General features: G+C 41.9%; 2 protein-coding genes across 4 annotated transcripts in view; both read left to right on the plus strand.

Moving 5' to 3' along the window:
* FRMD3 (FERM domain containing 3) overlaps positions 1-19,902 on the plus strand; it is a 326,745-nt gene that overhangs the window by 80,876 nt on the left and 225,967 nt on the right. The window contains exon 1 of one of the 3 annotated variants that reach the window (XM_043927506.1): positions 11,872-11,893. The exons of the other annotated variants lie outside the window; for them this stretch is intronic. The gene's annotated coding sequence lies outside the window, so the exon portion shown is untranslated. Of the gene's footprint in view, positions 1-11,871; positions 11,894-19,902 lie in introns of those variants that run through there. 3 annotated transcript variants of the gene reach the window in all.
* Positions 28-1,887, plus strand: LOC122710063 (mRNA cap guanine-N7 methyltransferase-like). Its single transcript, XM_043927509.1, has one exon. It carries the CDS (start codon positions 168-170, stop codon positions 1,410-1,412), a length of 1,245 nt encoding a protein of 414 aa, XP_043783444.1. The 5' UTR covers positions 28-167; the 3' UTR covers positions 1,413-1,887.

Below are 19,902 nucleotides of genomic sequence, written 5' to 3' on the forward strand. Positions count from 1 at the left end.
TTAAAGAATATCTTCGGCGCGCGCGTGGCGTGGCACCACTTCCGCAAACAGAGTCGCGGATGGCTGGAAGGAAAATGATTACTCGATAATCATTTTAAACAGTTATTTAGAAAACTGCATTTCTGGTGTCAGTTCATGAAGTTTGACCATCATTTAAGTAATCAAAAATGGAAAATTCTGCAAAAGCAGAAGAACATGAAAAAATCTTTCGCAAAGAAGTAGAAACATCATTAGATTCAGAAATAGAGTCATCATTCATTATTGATGAAAATACAGCCTCTCCTGGGACTGATCTTTCTGCAAAGGCTCCTACTTGTGGGCAAGTAAACACACCAAAAAAGAGAAAAATGGAGTTTGAGGATGATCTTGTAAAGGAAAGTTCTAGTTGTGGGGAAGCCACTCCACCCAAGAAAAGAAAACTTGATGTTGAAATTGCCCCAGAGGAAAAAGGTTCTGGTGATGATGAAGGCATTTCAAGGAGAAGAAGAATAGAAACTGATGGTTTTCCAAAAGATGAACCTACTGGAGAAGGCACTCAGAAAAGGAGAAAAATAGAACTTGAAGATGTTCCTGAAAAGCAAAACAACTTGGAAGAAGGACACAGCTCAGCAGTGGCTGCTCAGTACAATGAACTCCAGGAAGTTGGTTTGGAGAAGCGTAGCCAAAGTAGAATTTTTTACCTAAGAAATTTTAATAATTGGATGAAAAGTGTCCTGATTGGGGAATTTTTAGAAAAGGTGAGACAGAAAAAGAAACGTGACATCACTGTTTTGGACCTAGGATGTGGTAAAGGTGGAGATTTGCTCAAGTGGAAAAAAGGAAGAATTGACAAGCTAGTTTGTACTGATATCGCTGATGTTTCTGTCAGACAGTGTCAGCAGCGGTATGAGGACATGAAAAATCGTTGTCGTGATAATGAGTATATTTTCAGTGCAGAATTTATAACTGCTGATTGTTCAAAGGAACTCCTGACTGATAAGTTTCGTGACCGAGAAATGTGCTTTGACATCTGCAGTTGTCAGTTTGTCTGTCATTACTCATTTGAGTCCTACGAGCAGGCTGACGTCATGCTCAGAAATGCGTGTGAAAGACTGAGCCCTGGAGGCTATTTTATTGGTACCACTCCCAATAGCTTTGAATTGATAAGACGCCTTGAAGCTTCAGAAACAGAATCATTTGGAAATGAAATATATACTGTGAAATTTCAGAAGAAAGGAGATTATCCTTTATTTGGCTGCAAATATGACTTCAACTTGGAAGGTGTTGTGGATGTCCCTGAATTCTTGGTCTATTTTCCATTGCTAAATGAAATGGCGAAGAAGTACAATATGAAATTAGTCTACAAAAAAACATTTCCGGAATTCTATGAGGAAAAGATTAAGAACAATGAAAATAAAATGCTGTTAAAATGAATGCAGGCCCTGGAGCCATATCCTGCAAACGAGAATTCCAGACTTGCCTCTGAGAAGGTGGGTGACTATGAACATGCCGTGAAGTACATGAAGAACGGTCAAGTGAAGCTACCTTTGGGGACCTTAAGTAAATCAGAATGGGAAGCTACAAGTATTTACTTGGTTTTTGCATTTGAGAGGCAGCAATGAGCACATCACATGTGCAGTGGCACCAAAACAACTGTGTTCTGTCTTATACAGATTTGAACGGTCTACCTTCCATAGATCTGACACCCTTGTTAAATGTAACTATTCTCAGTGGGCAGGATGCTGCTGGAAACGTCAGTGTATAAATGGAACTTTTGCTGTCTGTGACAGATGAACTTTGTGTGTGTATATAAGAATGAGATGGGACCTCTCTCTTTAAAAATCTATTTTTAACGTTCTAAGAATTCCATTTGCTTCCACTCCTGTAGCTCATAAAAATTATAAAATGACGTGTTAAAGCCTGAGTTCTTTCACCAGTGCTCTGCTTCGTCCAGTGTTTATTTACAGTATTAAACTTTTGCAGTTGTAGAAAAAAAAAATAATAAAGAATATCTTCTTGTATATTTCAAACATTACATAATAATTTTTTTTTTAAATTTTTTTATTAGTTGGAGGCTAATTAAAAATTAATATGTGTTTCTAACTGCTGAGAAATTATAGTCAGGCTTCTGTGAAATCATAAGATGCAGAAACAGTGTGGGCATAGATGACCTTTATTTTCCTTGCTTTCTGTTGTATTACATCAGTATACAGATGTAATAGAGAACAGAGCAGAGACTGGCAGAAGGTAGGCCCTAAAAATATTTGTGAAAATGAATAAACAGTCGTTAAAGCCCTCTGAGGTAAAGTGGTGGGTGATGGGTTATATGATCTTCCAGTGTATCATCTTGTGTCATGGGAACCTGGGAAAAAACGTGGATGGAGCTGACAATGTCAGTCACCATTTGGATAGGTAGGAAGAAAAGAACCTTGGGAATTTCTCGGTAATGGCAACTAAAGATGACAGAGAGAGAGGTGATTGGGTATATAATAAAATCCGTTCGCCACATCGACATTTTAGGAATCAGTGAACTAAAATGGACTAAAATGGGTGAACTTAACTCAGATGACCATTATATCTGCTACTGTGGGCAAGAATCCCTTAGAAGAAATGGAATATCCATCATAGTCAACAAAAGAGTTTGAAATGCAGTACTTGGATGCAGTCTCAAAAATGACAGAATGATCTCTGTTTGTTTCCAAGGCAAACCATTCAATATCACAGTAACCCAAGCCTATGCCCCAACCAATAATGCTGAAGAAGTCAACGTTGATTGGTTCTATGAAGACCTACAAGACCTTCTAGAACTAACACCCGGAAAAGATGTCCTTTTCATTGTAGGGGACTGGGATGCAAAAGTAGGAAGTCAAGAAATACCTGGAATAACAGGCAAATTTGGCTTTGGAGTACAAAATGAAGCAGGGCAAGGCTAGTAGAGTTTTGCCAAGAGAATGCACTGGTGATAGCAAACACCCTCTTCCAACAACACAAGAGAAGACTCTACATATGGACATCACCAGATGGTCAATACCAAAATCAGATTGATTATATTCTTTGCAGCCAAAGATGGAGAAGCTCTATACAGTCAGCAAAAACAAGACCAGGAACTGACTGTGGCTCAGATCATGAACTCCTTATTTCCAAAATTCAAACTTAAATTGAAGAAAGTAGGGAAAATCACTAGACCATTCAGGTGTGACCTAAATCAAATACCTTACGATTATACAGTAAAAGTGACAAGTGGATTTAAGGAATTAGATCTGATAGAGTGCCTGAAGAACCATGGACAGAGGTTCATGACATTGTACAGGAGGCAGTGATCAAGACCATCCCCAAGAAAAAGAAATGCGAAAAGACAAAATGGCTGTCTGAGGAGGGCTTACAAATAGCAGAGAAAAGAAAAGAAGTGAAAAGCAAAGGAGAAAAGGAAAGATACATCCATTTGAATGCAGAGTTCCAAAGAATAGCAAGGAGAGATAAGAAAGCCTTCCTCAGTGATCAATGCAAAGCAATAGAGGAAAACAATAGACTGGGAAAGACGAGAGACCTCTTCAAGAAAATTAGAGCTACCAACGGAACATTTCATGCAAAGATGGGCACAATAAAGGACAGAAATGGCAAGGACCTAACAGAAGCAGAAGATATTAAGAAGAGGCGGCAACAATACATAGAACAACTATACAAAAAAAATCTTCACAACCCAGATAATCACGAAGGTATGATCACTCACCTAGAACCAGACATCCTGGAATGCGAAGTCAAATGGGCCTCAGGAAGCATCTCTATGAACAAAGTTAGTGGAGGTGATGAAATTCCAGTTGAGCTATTTCAAATCCTGAGAGATGATGCTGTGAAACTGCTGCACTCAATATGCCAGCAAATTTGGAAGGCACAACAGTGGCCACAGGACTGGAAAAGGTCAGTTTTCATTCCAATCCCAAAGAAAGGCAATGCCAAAGAATGTTCAAACTACCACACAATTGCAGTGATCTCACACGCTAGCAAAGTAATGCTCAAAATTCTCCAAGCCAGGCTTCAACAGTACGTGAACCATGAATTTCCAGATGTTCCAGCTGGATTTAGAAAAGGCAGAGAGATCAAATTGCCAACATACATTGGACCATCGAAAAAGTGAGAGAGTTTCAGAAAAACATCTATTTCTGCTTTATTGACTATGCCAAAGCCTGTGACTGGGTGGGTCACAACAAACTTTAAAATTCTTAAAGAGATGGGAATACCAGACCACCTGATCCGCCTCCTGAGAAATCTGTATGCAACTAAAGAAGCAACAGTTAGAACTGGAACAACAGACTGGTTCCAAATAGGGAATGGAGTACATCAAGCCTGTATATTGTCACCCTGCTTATTTAACTTATATGCAGAGTACATCATGAGAAACGCTGGGCTGGATGAAGCACAAGCTGGAATCAAGATTGCCAGGAGGAATATCAATAACCTCAGATATGCAGATGACACCCTTATGGCAGAAAGCAAAGAAGAACTAAAGAGCCTCTTGATGAAAATGACAGAGGAGAGTGAAAAAGTTGGCTTAAAGCTCAACATTCAGAAAACTAAGATCATGGCACCTGGTCCCATCACTTCATGGCAAGTAGACAGAGAAACAATGGAAACAGTGATAGACTTTATTTTTTTGGGCTCTAAAATCACTGCAGATGATGACTGCAGCCATGAAATTTAAAGACGCTTGCTCCTTGGAAGCTAGACAGCATATTAAGAAGCAGAGACATTACTTTGCCAACAAAGGTCCATCTAGTCAAAGCTATGATTTTTCCAGTAGTCATGTATGGGTGTGAGAGTTGGAATATAAAGAAATCTGAGTGCTGAAGAATTGATGCTTTTGAACTGTGGTATTGGAGAAGACTCTTGAGAGTCCCTTGGACTGCAAGGAGATCCAACCAGTCCATCCTGAAGGCAATCAGTCCTGAATATTCATTGGAAGTACTGATACTGAAGCTGAAACTCCAATATTTTGGCCACCTGATGTGAAGAGCTGACTCATTGGAAAAGACCCTGATGCTGGGAAGGATTGAAGGCAGGAGGAGAAGGGGACGACAGAGGATGAGATGGTTGGATGGCATCACTGACTCAATGGACATGAGTTTGAGTAGGCTCTCTGGGAGTTCGTGATGGGCAGGGAAGCCTGGCGTACTGCAGTCCATGTGGTCACAAAGAGTCGGACATGACTGAGTGACTGAACTGAACTGAACTGATCCTGTACTCCAGAGTAGATTGCTTGAAAAAGATCTCTTTATGGTTCTTAGTAAGACTTTATTTTCTCTCATTGTGTCACACTCAATGATCCTCTTTTAAATATTTGGTTAAGATAGCTAATGTGGGTGTAACTCTTGAGTTCCTCTTAACAATATTGTGACTGTCTGTCATGTAATTCTGCCCAGCCCAGGAGCCAGGTCGTATGGGAGTGACTGGCATTTACTGTTGCCCACTGTCAGTGGTAGGATAACCTTTGCTTCTTTGGGTAGCCATCAGTCATTTGGTTCACATATTTGTTTAATATTTAGAGACAGGATGAAAAAAGTATGGGAAAATAATAAACATTACAGTAATACATTACTATTACAATAACACAATAACTACAAAAGTGTTAATATGTGGAGACAATAAATGAATAATATGCTATTTTTGCTAGTTACCCCACCATATGTAGCCCACTAGAGCAGTGATGTCCAATCAAAGTCTAACATGAACCACATATTTAATTTAAAACTTTCTGGTAGCCACATTAAAAAATAAAAAGAGATGAAATTAATTTTAACCATATATTTTATTTAACCTAATGTGAAATAGTTGCCTCAGAGGCTCAAGTGGTAAAGAATCCTCCTGCAATGTAGGAGATGCAGGAGATGCGGGTTTGATTCCTGGGATGGGAAGATCCCCTAGAGGAAGGCATGGCAACCCTCTCCAGTATTGTTGCTTGGAGAATCCCATGGACAGAGGAGCCTGGCAGGCTACAGTCCACGGGTTGCAAAGAGTCGGACATAACTGAAGTGACTGAGTATGCACATACGAAATATTTTCGTTTCAGTACATAATCAATATTAAATATTAATGAGGTTTTATATTCTCTTTCTTTGTAGCAACTCTTGGAAATCCTATGTGTATTTTACATCTCCAGTAGGGTGCCAAAGTTTCATCAGAAATACCCGATCTGTATTTAGTGTTTATAGAATTTACAGTTGAAAAGATAGATTCACATGCTCAGGTTGTTCCATAAATACTTAAAATTTTTTTCTAGTAACCGAATCAGACACCCATTTTAAAATTAAAATTAAATGAAATATTTAGTTTCTCAGTCTCACTAGTCACATTTCAAGTGCTCAATACAGCGCAGAGCTAGAATTTATTCATAAATTTTTACAATAGATTTTTTTTCTCCTTGATTCCGAAAATCTGTCAGTGTGATTTTGAGAGTATAATAAAGGTTAGACATATTCTTACTCTTGAGTAGATTAGAAACTAATAAAGCAGATGTAATGTATTGTTTTGGGTTAAATTAGTTTTCTGAGTGAGTCTTATAGCTGTTTTGACAAATATCATTCGAAGAAGTCAGATTTAAGATCTGAAATTTAAGGTAAATAAACTCTGGGTGATATTAAAAAAATTTTTTTAAAAAATTCTATATTGGAGTACAGTTGATTAACAATGTTATCTTAATTTCAGGCATACAGCAGAGTGATTCAGTTATACATATACATATATCTATTCTTTTTAATTTTTTTTCCCCATTTAGTTTATTACAGAATATTGAACAGAGTTCCCTGTGCTATATAGTGGGTTCTTGTTGGTTATTCATTTAAAATGTAGCAGCGTGTACATGTCAGTCCCAAACTCCCTAATTATCCCTTCCCCCAACTCTTCCCCCTCTAGAGGGAGAATAAGTTCATTCTTTAAGTCTCTGAGTCTGTTTCTGTTTTGTAAATTTTGATATATTTTTCTATATATACTCAAGCTCAGGTCAAGAGATCCAAGTAGCTCTTAGCCTAAAAAGTGATATCTAGCTTTCTAGTTTTTAGAGAAGAAGATGATACATCTGGGGATAAAAGAAAGATCTTTTCACAGATAATCAAACTGAACTTCAAAAAACACGGAAGATATAAATTCATGGTTTAAATGAATCTCAAGAATTAGCTAACAAGGGGATGGCTAATTTAACTACTAGTATAGTAAACTAGTAGAATTGAACCAAGCAGGACCCTATGGGGCCTTCTCCAGGGACAGACCCACTTCTCAAATCTGTGCTCCCCTTGCCTCTTGTTTGAAAAAAAAAAAAAAAAAGCTTTGGCTTCCTGGGCCTTTCCTGAGTTCTGAAGAGCAAGAGGAGTGAGAAAATGCAGAGATAAAGAAAAACAGTCAAGCAAGACAAAATAATAATAGCTTAGCCATAAAACTAAGTCAAGGACCTTTAGTTCTTCCTCAGGGACTGTAGAGAATATCCTGAGCCATAGCCTTGAGTTGTTCTGCAGATACTAAAACCCTACCAGCTGGAAGAAGTTAACTGCATGCTAACCACTGGCATGTAGACCTCAGACCAGTTGTAACCAGGTTGATGACTGAGATTCTAGAAACATCACCCTGTTAACCTCCCCATCAACCAATTGGAGGATCATGCAAGAGCTGATGACAGATCCTGTGACCCTCTCCCTCATGCTGTGTTTTTTTTTTTTTTTTTTTAATTTTTTTATTAGTTGGAGGCTAATTACTTCACAACATTTCAGTGGGTTTTGTCATACATTGATATGAATCAGCCATAGATTTACACTTATTCCCCATCCCGATCGCTGTTTTTGAAAACCTTTCCCTGAAAGCCATGGGAAGTTCAGGTCTTTTGAACATCAGCTGCCTGTTCTCCTTGCCTGGCTCCACCACTGGGCACCTTGCAATAATCATCGTACTTTCCTTTGAAACAACCCAGTGTCAGTCAATTGGCTTTGCTATGTGTCAGGTGAGTGGACCCAAGTTTTGTTTAGTAAGAGAATTTGAAATGGAGCACACCTATTTTGAGTATAGATTTTATTACAGACTTTTGACACCTCCCACATCATGTAGGAGACTATTGATATTGTCTGCTGCACCAGAGATGAGAGTTACCAGAAGAGGCTGTTGGAGGAAGGTCACAGTTACTGTTTCCCACTGTTTCCACGGCTGCTGGAAAGTTCTAAGAACCCAGAGGAAAGGGTCTTAGGGCCTCCTGTCTCCCTGCTGATTTCTTGTTATCTTGAACCAAGTCCTGGGGCTTGAGCTTTTCATAGAAAATAGAATTAATTCTTCCCCTTACACTCACAAACCACCAAGAATTCACCAGGGATCCTTGAAATAGTCGTTAATAATGTACAGGCATCCTGACCGGCACTTTTATCTGTTAAAATGAGGGGCAGAGCAGGGACCAGATCTGATTTGAGTGCTATTTTGTGGGATGGATCCTGTGGACGAGTCATTTTCAGGAAAGAAATGGCTGTCTTGTCTCACCTCATCTCTGCCACTTCACTCTCGCACCTGGTTAAACCTTCAACCTGATTGCACAGCTCATTCTGTAAGAAGCTAGCATGGGTGCCTCCAAGAAAAGTCAGCGTGCCTGTCAGTCACCCGCTCTCTCTAGCTGGCAGCTGCCTTCATGCCACGGTGGTTCTGTCTCCCTGCAGGGTTTCAGAGACAATCACCGGGGAAGTAGTTATTGTTCCCTGTTCAAATAGAGACACAGCAGGGATCCTCAGTATTCACATGTGTGCGTGTGTATGGGTGCACTGGGGCAGTGGAACATTTCCTTCTAATGCTTGTAAAAGAAGTTCAAAAGCTATCTTTTCTGAAAAACATGTGCATATTCTGGGAATATGGAAACCTACTAAGAACAATATAGCCTCTCTTAATCCTCCCTCAAGATAATCACTGAGGTAGCCTGTCTTAGCAGTGTTTTAAAACAGTCCTTTACAAAGATTTCCAATGACTTTGTTTAAAAGGATAGGGTGCATTTTTTTCCATCATAAAAACTGCAAACAAATGGCTTACGGCATATAGCATGTGTGCTCTAGAGTTGAGGATAATTTTGCAGAGGACTACTTATGCCTCTGGGCTTCTGTACAAACCATATTTTGTGTGTAAAATGTTAGTCGCTCAGTTGTATTCTGACTCTTTGCAACCCCATGGACTGTAGCGTGCCAGGCTTCTCTGTCCAAAGAATTCTCCAGGCAATAATATTGGAGTGGGTAACATTCCCTTTTCCAGGGAATTCTCCTGACCCAGGGATCAAACCCAGGTCTGCTGCATTGCAGGCAGATTCTTTACCATCTGAGCCACCAGGAAAGCCATACTTCAGTGTGGGTACTTATTAAATGGGCATTCATTAAAGTCTCATTTCTTATACTTTATCCCTGTAGGGAGATCTTGCTCCCTGCTCCTCCAATTCAAAATAGTGTCTTTTTTATACCACTTCCACTTTGAATTATCTTGCCAGTGCAAAAGCATTCACATGTCCCGGTTACTGGCTCTGGTGCTTGAGTTCCAGTGTGGTATTTTTCTAGAGATGCAGTTTCCTAATAACTTTGTTTCTTCTGCCCAGGAAGATAGGCAGGCAAGTCTCTGCAGCAGCAGCCATGGCCGATCAACATCCAGCCCAGTGGCCACTGAGACCCTGGGTCTACCATGTCCCCAGGGTCTCAGCCCTCCCCTCCCTCTTCCGAGGGAGCTGAGGGTCTTTCTTCCGGGCTACCACATGCAAACCCTGCTGTTCTGAAGAGGAGGAGGGAGAAGGCTGATGAGATGCATTTTGCCCATAACTGCCTTTTGGGCAATGGTTTTAGAAGAAAACACGAAAAACAAATGCAGAAACTGAGAGTGACAGTTGGGATCTCATTAGCGTAGTGGCTGTCACAATATATCCAGCAAAGAGGCAGTGGGCATGCGGCTGACTGTGTCTTAGGAGCCGAAATAGCATGTGTGTGTATTCGCATGTGTGCATGTGTATGCATGTGTATGTGGTTTTGTGTGTGTGTGCGTGCATGCATCTGTGTGCCTGGGGGTGGCTCAGGCTTTGCTATGTAATTACTTGCTTCAGCTTTTTAAAAAAAAATTGTCAGTTGCATTGCATCAGGCTTGGTTATTTTTTCTTTATGGGTGCATCTGTGAATATCTTTAAATTTCAGCTTAGGCTGTTTAGAAGGGCATTCACTGTGAAGAATAAGCCTACTACGGCTTTGCTTTTGTTTTTTAACTTGTGGCTTGAAATACATACAGCAGATGCCTCAAGTACAGTATCTTAAGCCAATAGCCTAGATCAAGGTGAGGGTATTTTAGTTGAACCCTAGATCAACTTCAGAGGGTATTCTGAACTCGGGAGGGTACAGGTCCTGACTTGGTCATTTTAAGAATAAATTATTTCTAAAGAAAAAAGAATAAATTATTTCTAGTCGCAGTGAACCACTGCTGTCCTTCCCTGCCAGTCCAGTTCCCAATTCCTGAATCTTCCTATAAAGCTGTTGGATGAAGCCTTTCACTTGGTTGTGACTTCCAACCAACCAGAGTGATTCTAGTGCTGAGATATGTCTGCACCTGTTTTCACTTCAGATGAAGCTGAGGCTGGTAAACAGTGCACAGTGTTTTGGAGATCAGGGGGGTGCAAATGGGGGGATCTTGTTGCCTGAAGATTTCTGGAGTGGGAGCCAGCGTTCTGCATTCTGGAGTCAGCTCTGTTGTGCTGGCAAGGATCCTCACTGTGTTTGGGCTTGATGTCTGAAGTCCTACTCTACAATTTGATGGCAGTATGATTCCAGTGGAAATATGGCCTTTCATGTAAAAAGGATAAGCCCCATAACCCTAGAATTCAGCCAGGAAACTTCCATGATCCGGGGATGTGACCAGATGTCCCTCTTCTAAAAGACACTTTACAGCTGTTCACTGGCCTCATTCTGTCTTCCTGGAGGCAGTGGCCAGGCCTCTCAACAGGCTGAATGGAAGTTTGTAAAGCCATGCACTGGTTGTGTGTTTGTCTTTTCATTTTTTAATTTTTAAAATATTTGGCTAGGTTTTCAAAAGCTCAAAATGTGGCTAATAATATTCCTTTTTCCAAGGGCCTGTGGCTGGTTGGAGACTCATCCCGGTTGGGTGTGCTGCCTTGCTGTTCCCTGTCGTTAAATATCTTGAATACGGCCAGTAGCCCCTGAGAACATCTGATGAGACCCCGAGCATATCCCCTCAGGAGATGCAGTCCCCGCCCGCCCCCCCCCCCCCCCCCCGCCCCGATTTCCCTACTGTCAGCAGCGGTTCAGAAAGCCTTCCGCTTGTGAACACAATCATGTTTCAGACGAGTAAGACCCCCAAAGCTTGTTTGGCTACATCATTGCTGTGAGCTGAGCAGGTTGCAGGAGACCCAGGAGTCTCTAAGGAAGGCTGGGTCTGCTTTCTGGATGTTTTCTGCCTTTGCTTCTCCCAGCTGTACCAGTGGAGCTACCAGAAATCCCAAGAACAAACTGCTGGTCACTGCAGCCAAGACCGTTGGGGATTTGTGGAGACCTGGTGCTTTCAAGGTTTGGATAGCCTAAGTCAACTGAGCCAAAGCAAAGGAGAAGCTTGAAAATCAGATCCCATTTCAAGAACTTTTTTTTTTTTTTTTAAACCTCCAAGGAAAGGCTTTTTTTCCCCTAAGGAAAGGATTGGAAAGTGGCTCATGTGCTTTAATTTACCTGGGTAACTGTTTCTATTGTGAGGTTCAGTGGAGCTTTGGAGTCTGAGCTGATGCTGACTTGCTGTTTGCACTGGCCACCCTCAAAGGCTAAGGAGCCACCTCCTTTTCTTCCCTCCCTTCTCAAGGCTGCCATGTGCCTGGCGCCACCTGAGGACTTAGGGCTGCTCTTCTGGGATTGGCTCTGCTGCTGGGGAATGTACGGTAATGTTTGTGGACATGCTGTATGTGGCAGGGTCTGGGATGGGCGGGATGAACTGTTGCCCTTCTATGACAGGCCTGGGCCTCTGCCTGCTGCTTGCTCTGATTCCTGGACAGGGGTCACAAACTCAGATGCCTACAGGACCAGGCAGGTAGCATAAATTGCAAATTGGGTTGGGGCAAGACAGTAGGGAGTAGGAGGAGACTGTGGCAGAGATGGGCATGTCTCTCATCAGATGATGATGTTTATTTTTAGGTATGTGATATAATATCTCCTGGAGAAGTGTAGTGGGGGCATACCTGTAGGAAGACTAGAGAGGTATGAAGGCTGTAGGGGAAGTAACATTGAAACTTATTCAATAACCAATTTTTCAGTATTCAAACTTAAAAAAAAAACCCACTCACATCTGCAGGTATTTAATGGTCATAGAAACCCTGTGAAAGAGGTCTCTTATATCCAGTTTTTAACTGAAGAAACGTGGGCACAGTGATGAGAAGCCATTGGTTTGGGGTTACTCGGGCAGGACAGAGTAGCGTTAGGACTTGACACCCTGACTTCCATCTTCCGGTCCAGAGGCTCTTGCCCTGCCCCAGCGCTGCTGGGTTGGTGGCCTCTGTGGTTCTCTGGTTTCCTCCATCACTGGTGATTGTCCTTTGCCCTCCCTGGGGTCTGTCTGCCTCCTCTGGACTGACTGTCTGACTTCCTGATCCAGGCTGTCATCCACACTGCCTGCTGATGCTGATGGCAGATCCCGTCTGCTCCCGTGGTGGGTCTCACCTCAGCCATCATGATGCCCTGGGCCTGTAGCTGGTATTCATCCAGCCTGGCCTGGTCCTACAGTCTCATTGCTGGTCGGGGCTCCTTGGGTTTGGATCCCTCTCTGCTTGGTGTGGGTGTTAGCTCAGCCTGGGTGTGGACCTCAGCCCATAGACCATGACTTCAGGCCCACCAGGCCCACCCTGGAGGAGAGGGACTCTCATTTCATTAGAACAGTGATCTGCCAGCTCTGGGGAGGGCTGTGTGTGTGGAGAAGGGGCAGTTCACTGTTCAGGGTTGTATTTTCCTTCTCTTTTGCATATTCTTGATTATAAATAAATGAGAACATTTGGAATCCAGTAAATTTAACATGTCCTCCTCAAGTGCCCCAGAAATGCTTTCCTGTACAAGGGGTAGATACAGAATAATTGGTGGAAAGTACAAGAAAAGGACTTCTCTTGTAAAGTAATTAGCCTCCAACTAATAAAAATAAATGAAAAAAAAAAAAAAAAGAAAAGGACTTTTCTACTTGGCATGTGTTTTCTGGGGTGTGGATGTCAGCTGCAGCAGACAGAGATTTTTATTTTCAAGCATGGGTTTTCGTTTCACTCAGAAATCTGTATTTCAGGTTACCTAAGAGTGGAGCCATTGGACTTCTGGCAGGGGTGGGGGGATGGATCACATGAGCGCAGATTTCACACCCTGGGGCCTCCTGTTCCAGGGTTCCTGCTGTCTGTTCCACGGGCACCTCAGGGTTACATTTTCTGCTGGAAGCGACCTGTACTCTTATCTCCCCTCTGTTGCAAATGAGTTGTGTGCCCCTGGACAAGTTACTAACCTCTCTGAGCCACAGTTCTCGTATTTACACCATAAGGAGAAGAATGAAAACTTACAGGGTTGTTTTGAAAATTGTTGTTGTTTAGGCGCCAAGTTGTGTCTGACTGTTTTGTGACCCCGTGAACTGTGGCCCACCAGGTCTCTCTGTCCATGGGATTTCCCAGACAAGAAAACTGGAGTGAGTGTCATTTCCTACTCCAGGGAATCTTCCCGACCCAGGGATCAAACCCGTGTCTCCCGTATTGCAGGTGGTCTCTGCCATTGCAGGCAGATTCTTCACCCGCTGAGCTACCAGGGAAGCCCGTTTTGAAGATTAGATGAGATTAAATCTATAAAGCATTCCTTGTCAATCCTGTCATGCTCTTAAGCACAAGTTACTGTAAACATAAAGGTCTTCAGACTTTCAGGGTTGTGTTTGGATGTTTGTACCAAGTCATGAGATAGGTGAGTGACTCTTAGCTCCGTCTACTCCCTCTCTCACTTATCAAGAAGTCCTGTAATCTGTGAGCTTGCCTGCCCCAGAAAAGTAATTCCCCCACCATGCAAGTGTTCCTGATCCCCAGACATTCCTCATATCTTTCATCAAGTTCAATCATCCTTCTTCCATTTTTCTCTTTTACTCAATCCACACCTGTGCTGAGTTATGTATGAGTAGACAGGATCAGAATAAAGTTTTTTTGCAAGGATAAATAGGGAGAAATCCTTCCCAGGTATATTTACTTTCTTACCCAAGAATAGAAAAAGTAGTTTTGCTAAATGAATGGATTTCAAATGGTGAAGCAACATAAGTCTGAGACAAGGTTGCAGTGGAAAAAGGGGAGGCTCTCCTTCTGATGCCCCTGGGGGCCTGCCCTCTTTTACACTATTGGTGTGGTGTCATGTTAATTTATTTCAAATATATTTTATGTAGGATTGGAGTTAGCTAACAAGTGATACTAGAATAAAAATATTAAATAATGGTTTAATGGGAACAGAGTTTCAGTTTCGGAAGGTGAAAAATTCAGGAGATGGATGATGGTGAGATTTGCACAACCATGTGAATGTACTTCGTGCTGCTGAACTGTGCAGCTAAATATGGTAAAAATAGCATGTTTTATATTATGTGGCTTTTACCACAGTAAAAAAAAACAAATGAATAGTCAGGATAAATGGAATGTCAAGACCATGCAGAGAAGCTGAATGCAAGTTTGTGGGCAGTGTGATTGTGCAGTTGCTGTGGGCAGGCCATGTGTTTTGGTTGTGAGCTTCCTGGAAGGCAGGTTGAAAAGGAAATAGCAATCTAGCCATGAGAGAAAAAAATCATCAGTTCCTATGGGAGGCAAACATTTCTCAGTGCTTAACTCCACTCTGGGGCTGCACACATAACAGGAATTATAGTCAGCAGTGGCCTCTACAACATCACAGCAAACTCAGAAGTGGCCTTCTAATCTCCCATTTCTTGGCCTATGACTTCCAGAATCTGGTGTTAATGGGAGCCTGCCACCTTGGGTAAACGTGGTCCAAAGACACAGCTTTTTATGGCTGTCTTGACTTTGGTTTGGGATGATGAGAACAGACTTCACTCATGAGCCAAAAGACACATGTGTTTTGAAGGAAACCCCAAAGATAGTCCACAGTGCTTCCTATTGTGCCTGGGAAGATGTGAGGAGGACAGGCTGTATCTTGTTCTCAGCTTGAATTTTCCCAGGCAGCCAGGAGCCTTGACTGGGAGAATCATCATTGAATGAGTGACATGGAGGCTAAGCTAGACCTAAGCTTGCCTCTATGTGTGAAAATGGTCACTTTGGGAAGGGTAGGGGGAAGGTCGTTGATTTGTCAGGAGGAGCGTTGAAGAACCTGACTCACTGACGGAGGTCCAGCCCCCTCTGTCACGAGAACAGGTCCGATGGCCTTGCTCGTAGGTCCCCCCACATCTCTCTGGAGTAAACGCTTGTTCTCTCAGATCCACTGGTTAACACAGCCTGTTCACAGTGTTAAAGGGACATGAGGCTAATCAGCTTTTTGCAGACTAGATTTTTCCCTGTGCATTCATTGTAGCATGTGAACATTCTTTTAGGTAAATAAAAACAAAAATATATTTTTAGTGACTGAAATACCCTTGTTTATTTTGGAAACAGTAAGTGCAAATGTTAAAAAAGATTGAAAAGAGCCCAGTAATTTTCTTCTATGGCTTTGAAAACAACTTGATTTTTTCCTGCTTCTACCAAAAAATGCACTCATTAGACATAAAAAAACTTACAAGATATTAAGTTTTGATTAATCTCAAATCTCTTGATTCCACCACCTAATCATTGTTAACATTTCCTTCTATTTTTCTCTCTTTATATATACATGTCCAAAGCCATTTATATTTTTATGTTGATATCTACATCTTAGCTCAATGGGAAGATTAGTATAAACATTGTCATGTTTCAGAAGTCTTTTTAAGACTACTGAAGATTGCTGTTTCAGAAGTAATATTCCAGATAAACTGTTTGGAAAAAAGGTGGAAAGGTAAAAAGGAGCTGGTGGGTAGAATGAGTTGCATAGAAGAAGGGAAAATGAGGGAAAGGGAACTAACACTGACCAAGTGTCCACTGTGGGTAGGGGCAATGCTGTGACTTCTGTTACCCTGAGAGCAGGTTTATGGAGTCATTGTCCTCCAGAATAAGAGTTCAGGTTTAGGAGCCAAACGGGTTTGAATTTGCATCTTGACTCTACTTTCTGCTAGTTTAGAGCCTCATTTTTTTTTTTTTTTTTAATATTTGTAAGATCCATATAACTCCTTCCTTCAGTTGGTTATTGTAAGGATTTAAAAGTAAAATGCACAGGAATTACTTATGCCTGGCATATAGCAGGCGCTCACAAGTGGTAGCTCTTAAATTAGCATTATTCTAAATATGAGTAAACTGAGTCTAAGAGAGGGTCATGTGCCTCAGGTCACACAGCTATTAAGTGATAAAGATGGGATTGGAACTCAAGTCGGCCTGGCTTTTGTTGCTGTTTAGTTGCTAAGTCATGTCTGACTCTCTTCTGACCCCGTGGACTGTGGCCAGCCAGGCTCCTCTGTCCGTGGGATTTCCCAGGCAAGAATACTGGACTGGTTTGCCATTCCTTCTCCAGGGGATCTTCCTGATCCAGGGATCAAACTTGCCCTCCTTCTTCATCAGATGTCTGTAAGGAGTGATTGCCGGTGCTTGGTCGTTCATATTGGCCTTTTCTGGTAACTCCAAGGAAAGTGAAGCAGTCTGCTCTGTTTGGATGTAAAGCTCCTCTCCTGTAGTGGCAGCTATAGCTGATGGCATCTGCAGATAACAAAGGAGGAAGGGTTAATGTGTGTTTGTTTTTCCCCAGGAAAATGGGAATGAATTTCATGCTTGGGATGCTGACTACTATTTAGCAATAAAGCTTTTTCCCCCCTACTGGATTAGGAAACAGATGTTTTCTGGTCCATTGAGAAATTTTAAAGGCTGGAAATACTTAAGACTTATTTTTCAGGGCTGTTGACCTCGATTCTTGGATTATGATCATTCTGGCTGGGGCCCAGCACTCAAGAGCTTTCAATCTGCAGAAACTCTGTTGTGTATTTATCCTACTCTGTTCGGTGTGACCTTTTAAATCTGTAATTCATGGAAGCATAGTTCAGAATTAGGAACTGAGATTATTTATTTTTGCTTCTTTTAAGTTCTGAATAACTAATGTATGAGGGTCCTTGCCTGGTGAACTGCCTAGGGATCCATCTTTACCCAGTTCAGTTGGAATCTTTGACTTCTCTGGCATTCCCACTTTCCTTTTGAATGCAGCATTTTGAAATAACAAAAGCAGAATCACATTAGCTGTAAATCATTGAGGTTCTTTTCTTTTTTTGCTTCGAATGGTTTCTTTTTTTAATTAATTAATTCTAATTGGAGGATAGTTGCTTTATAATATTGTGATGGTTTTTGCCATATGGCAACATGAATCAACCATAGGTATACATATGCCCCTCAATCCTGAACCCCACTCCAACCTCCCTCCCCACTCTGTCCCTCTAGGCTGTCCCAGAGCATCTGCTTCATGCGTCGAACTTGTACCAGTCATCTGTTTTACATATGGTCATGTGTATGTTTCAATGCTACTCTCTCAAATCATCCCATCCTCTCCTTCTCCCATTGGGCATGTACCCCCAAGGAAACCAGAATTGAAAGAGACACATGTACCCCAATGTTCACTGTAGCACTATTTACAATAGCTAGGACATGGAAGCATCCTAGATGTCCATCAGCAGACAAATGGATAAGGAAGTTGTGGTGCATATACACAATGGAATATTACTCAGCTATGAAAAGGAACACATTTGAGTCAGATCTAATGAAGTGGATGAACCTAGAGTCTGTTATGCAGAGTGAAGTAAGTCAGAAAGAGAAAGACAAATACAGTATATTAATGCATATAAATGAAATCTAGAAAGATGGTACTGATGAGCCTACATGCAGGACAACAATGGCAAGGCAGACACAAAGAACAGATTTTTGGAACCATTGAGTTTTATTCTCTCAGTATGCCATAGGTTTTGCTGCAGTAACAAAAACACTCCCAAATCTCAGTGGCTTCATATAACATTTCTTTTCTTGCTCATACTATTTCCTTCTATGGGGGATTTCTGTTCACCATGGTCATACAGTGACCCAGGAAGACAGAGGCTTCATCTGGGAAGCTTCTATGCTCACCATAGTAGTGGGAAGGGAGTGTGTGAAGGGAGTGAATATCCACTGGCTCTTTAGGTTTCATTGGCCAGTGCAAGTCATGTACAGGCCAAGATCCACTTCAAGTGGAGCTGGAAAGTGTTGTATAGTTCTACTGTGTGCCTGAAAGGACAGCAGAACCAGAATACATGAGAACCTCCTGGGTGACTGTTGCACCTCCTCGGTACCAGACTGTGTTAGGTGCCTCACATATGTCATCTGTAATCTTAACTCTAATTTCTGCAAAGTACAGGTCCTAGTTCTAGAAAACAGACTCAGAGAGATAAGGTGAGTTGCCCATGGGCACACAGGGTTGGTATTGAAATCCAGTCTATCTGGTACTAAAATTAATGCTCTTCTGAGATAGTGAAGGACAGGGAAGCCTGGTGTGCTGCAGTCCATGGGGTTGCAAAGAGTCGGCCATGACTTAGTGACTGAATAGCACCAACATCTGGCCCCATGAGCTTCCTCTTAGTTTATACATGCTACTGCTTGTGTTACCTTTGTTAACTTTGATATAACTAATTGTTATACTCGTTGATATATATTCATGTTGATGTATAACTTTGATATAACTAGTTGTTATATGACTGAACAATTTCTGTTGGTTTCTCACTTACTACAAAGTAAAGGTCAAACACTTCAGCCAGGCACACATAGCTCTTCATGATACTAATGAAGTATACTAATTCATTATACTAATACCTCCACATACTGATCAAATATTTATAATATGGCTGAGGCAGTGCCCAGAGGCAGATGCCACTCCCAGTGACACACAGGATGCATAGAACAAGGACAGTTGTTTCCGTCTTTCTTTCTTCTTTCCTTTTTTAATTTAATTCTTCCTTTCCCTTTTAAGTTTTTGACTGTGCTGGGTTTTGGCTGCCACGTGTGGGCTTTCTCTAGTTGTGACAAGTAGGGGCCACTCTATTTGCAGTGCACGGGCTTTTCATTGCAGTGGCTTCTCTTCTTGTGGAGCATGGATTCTAGAGTAAGAGGGCTTCAAAAATTGCAACACATGGGCTCAGTAGTGGTGGCACATGTGCTTAGCTGCCCCGTGGCATGTGGGATCTTCCTGGACCGTGGATCAAACCCATGTCCCCTGCGTTGGCAGGCAGATTCTTTACCACTGGGCTACCATGGAAGTCCCAGGAAGACTGTTTCTAAGTCTCGTCCCTAATGAGGTTGTTCGGCCAAATTTAGGTGCTGCGCTCTGGGTCAGGCCTGACTGTACCAGTCTGCATTTGCATGGAGGAAGCATTCACTCCCTTCAGAGACACATAGATTAGGCAGAGGGAAACCACCTGTGTCTCCTTTTCAGTGCCCATGTTCAAGACCCATTTAGGACATCTTCTGTAAGTAACAATCATGATTTCCCCCAAATAGACAGTGAGTGTTTATTTCAGGATTGTGACGAATGGAGTTCATAGGTTTTATCCCTTTGGGGTAGTCCTCTATGTGCTTAGTCACCCTATACTTGTGGCTTACTTTGGAAAATACATTTTCTTTCCTTAAAAAAAAAAAAATCCAGTAAGGTGTTTTCCTTGAGTCAGATCTTTTCTTGGTATGCTTAATAGTAATTTAGCAGAAATTTTTAGCCTCGCGCCGGCACTTCCAGCCTCACTGGGAGTCTGCTTATAGCACCAGAGCAGCCAGTGTGTGGGAGGTGAGGCTGAGAGTAGAGACTAATTCTGCAAAAGTAAGTGTGTTCC

The sequence above is a fragment of the Cervus elaphus genome, chromosome 16 (assembly GCF_910594005.1).
Source record: "Cervus elaphus chromosome 16, mCerEla1.1, whole genome shotgun sequence".
NCBI lineage: Eukaryota > Metazoa > Chordata > Mammalia > Artiodactyla > Cervidae > Cervus > Cervus elaphus.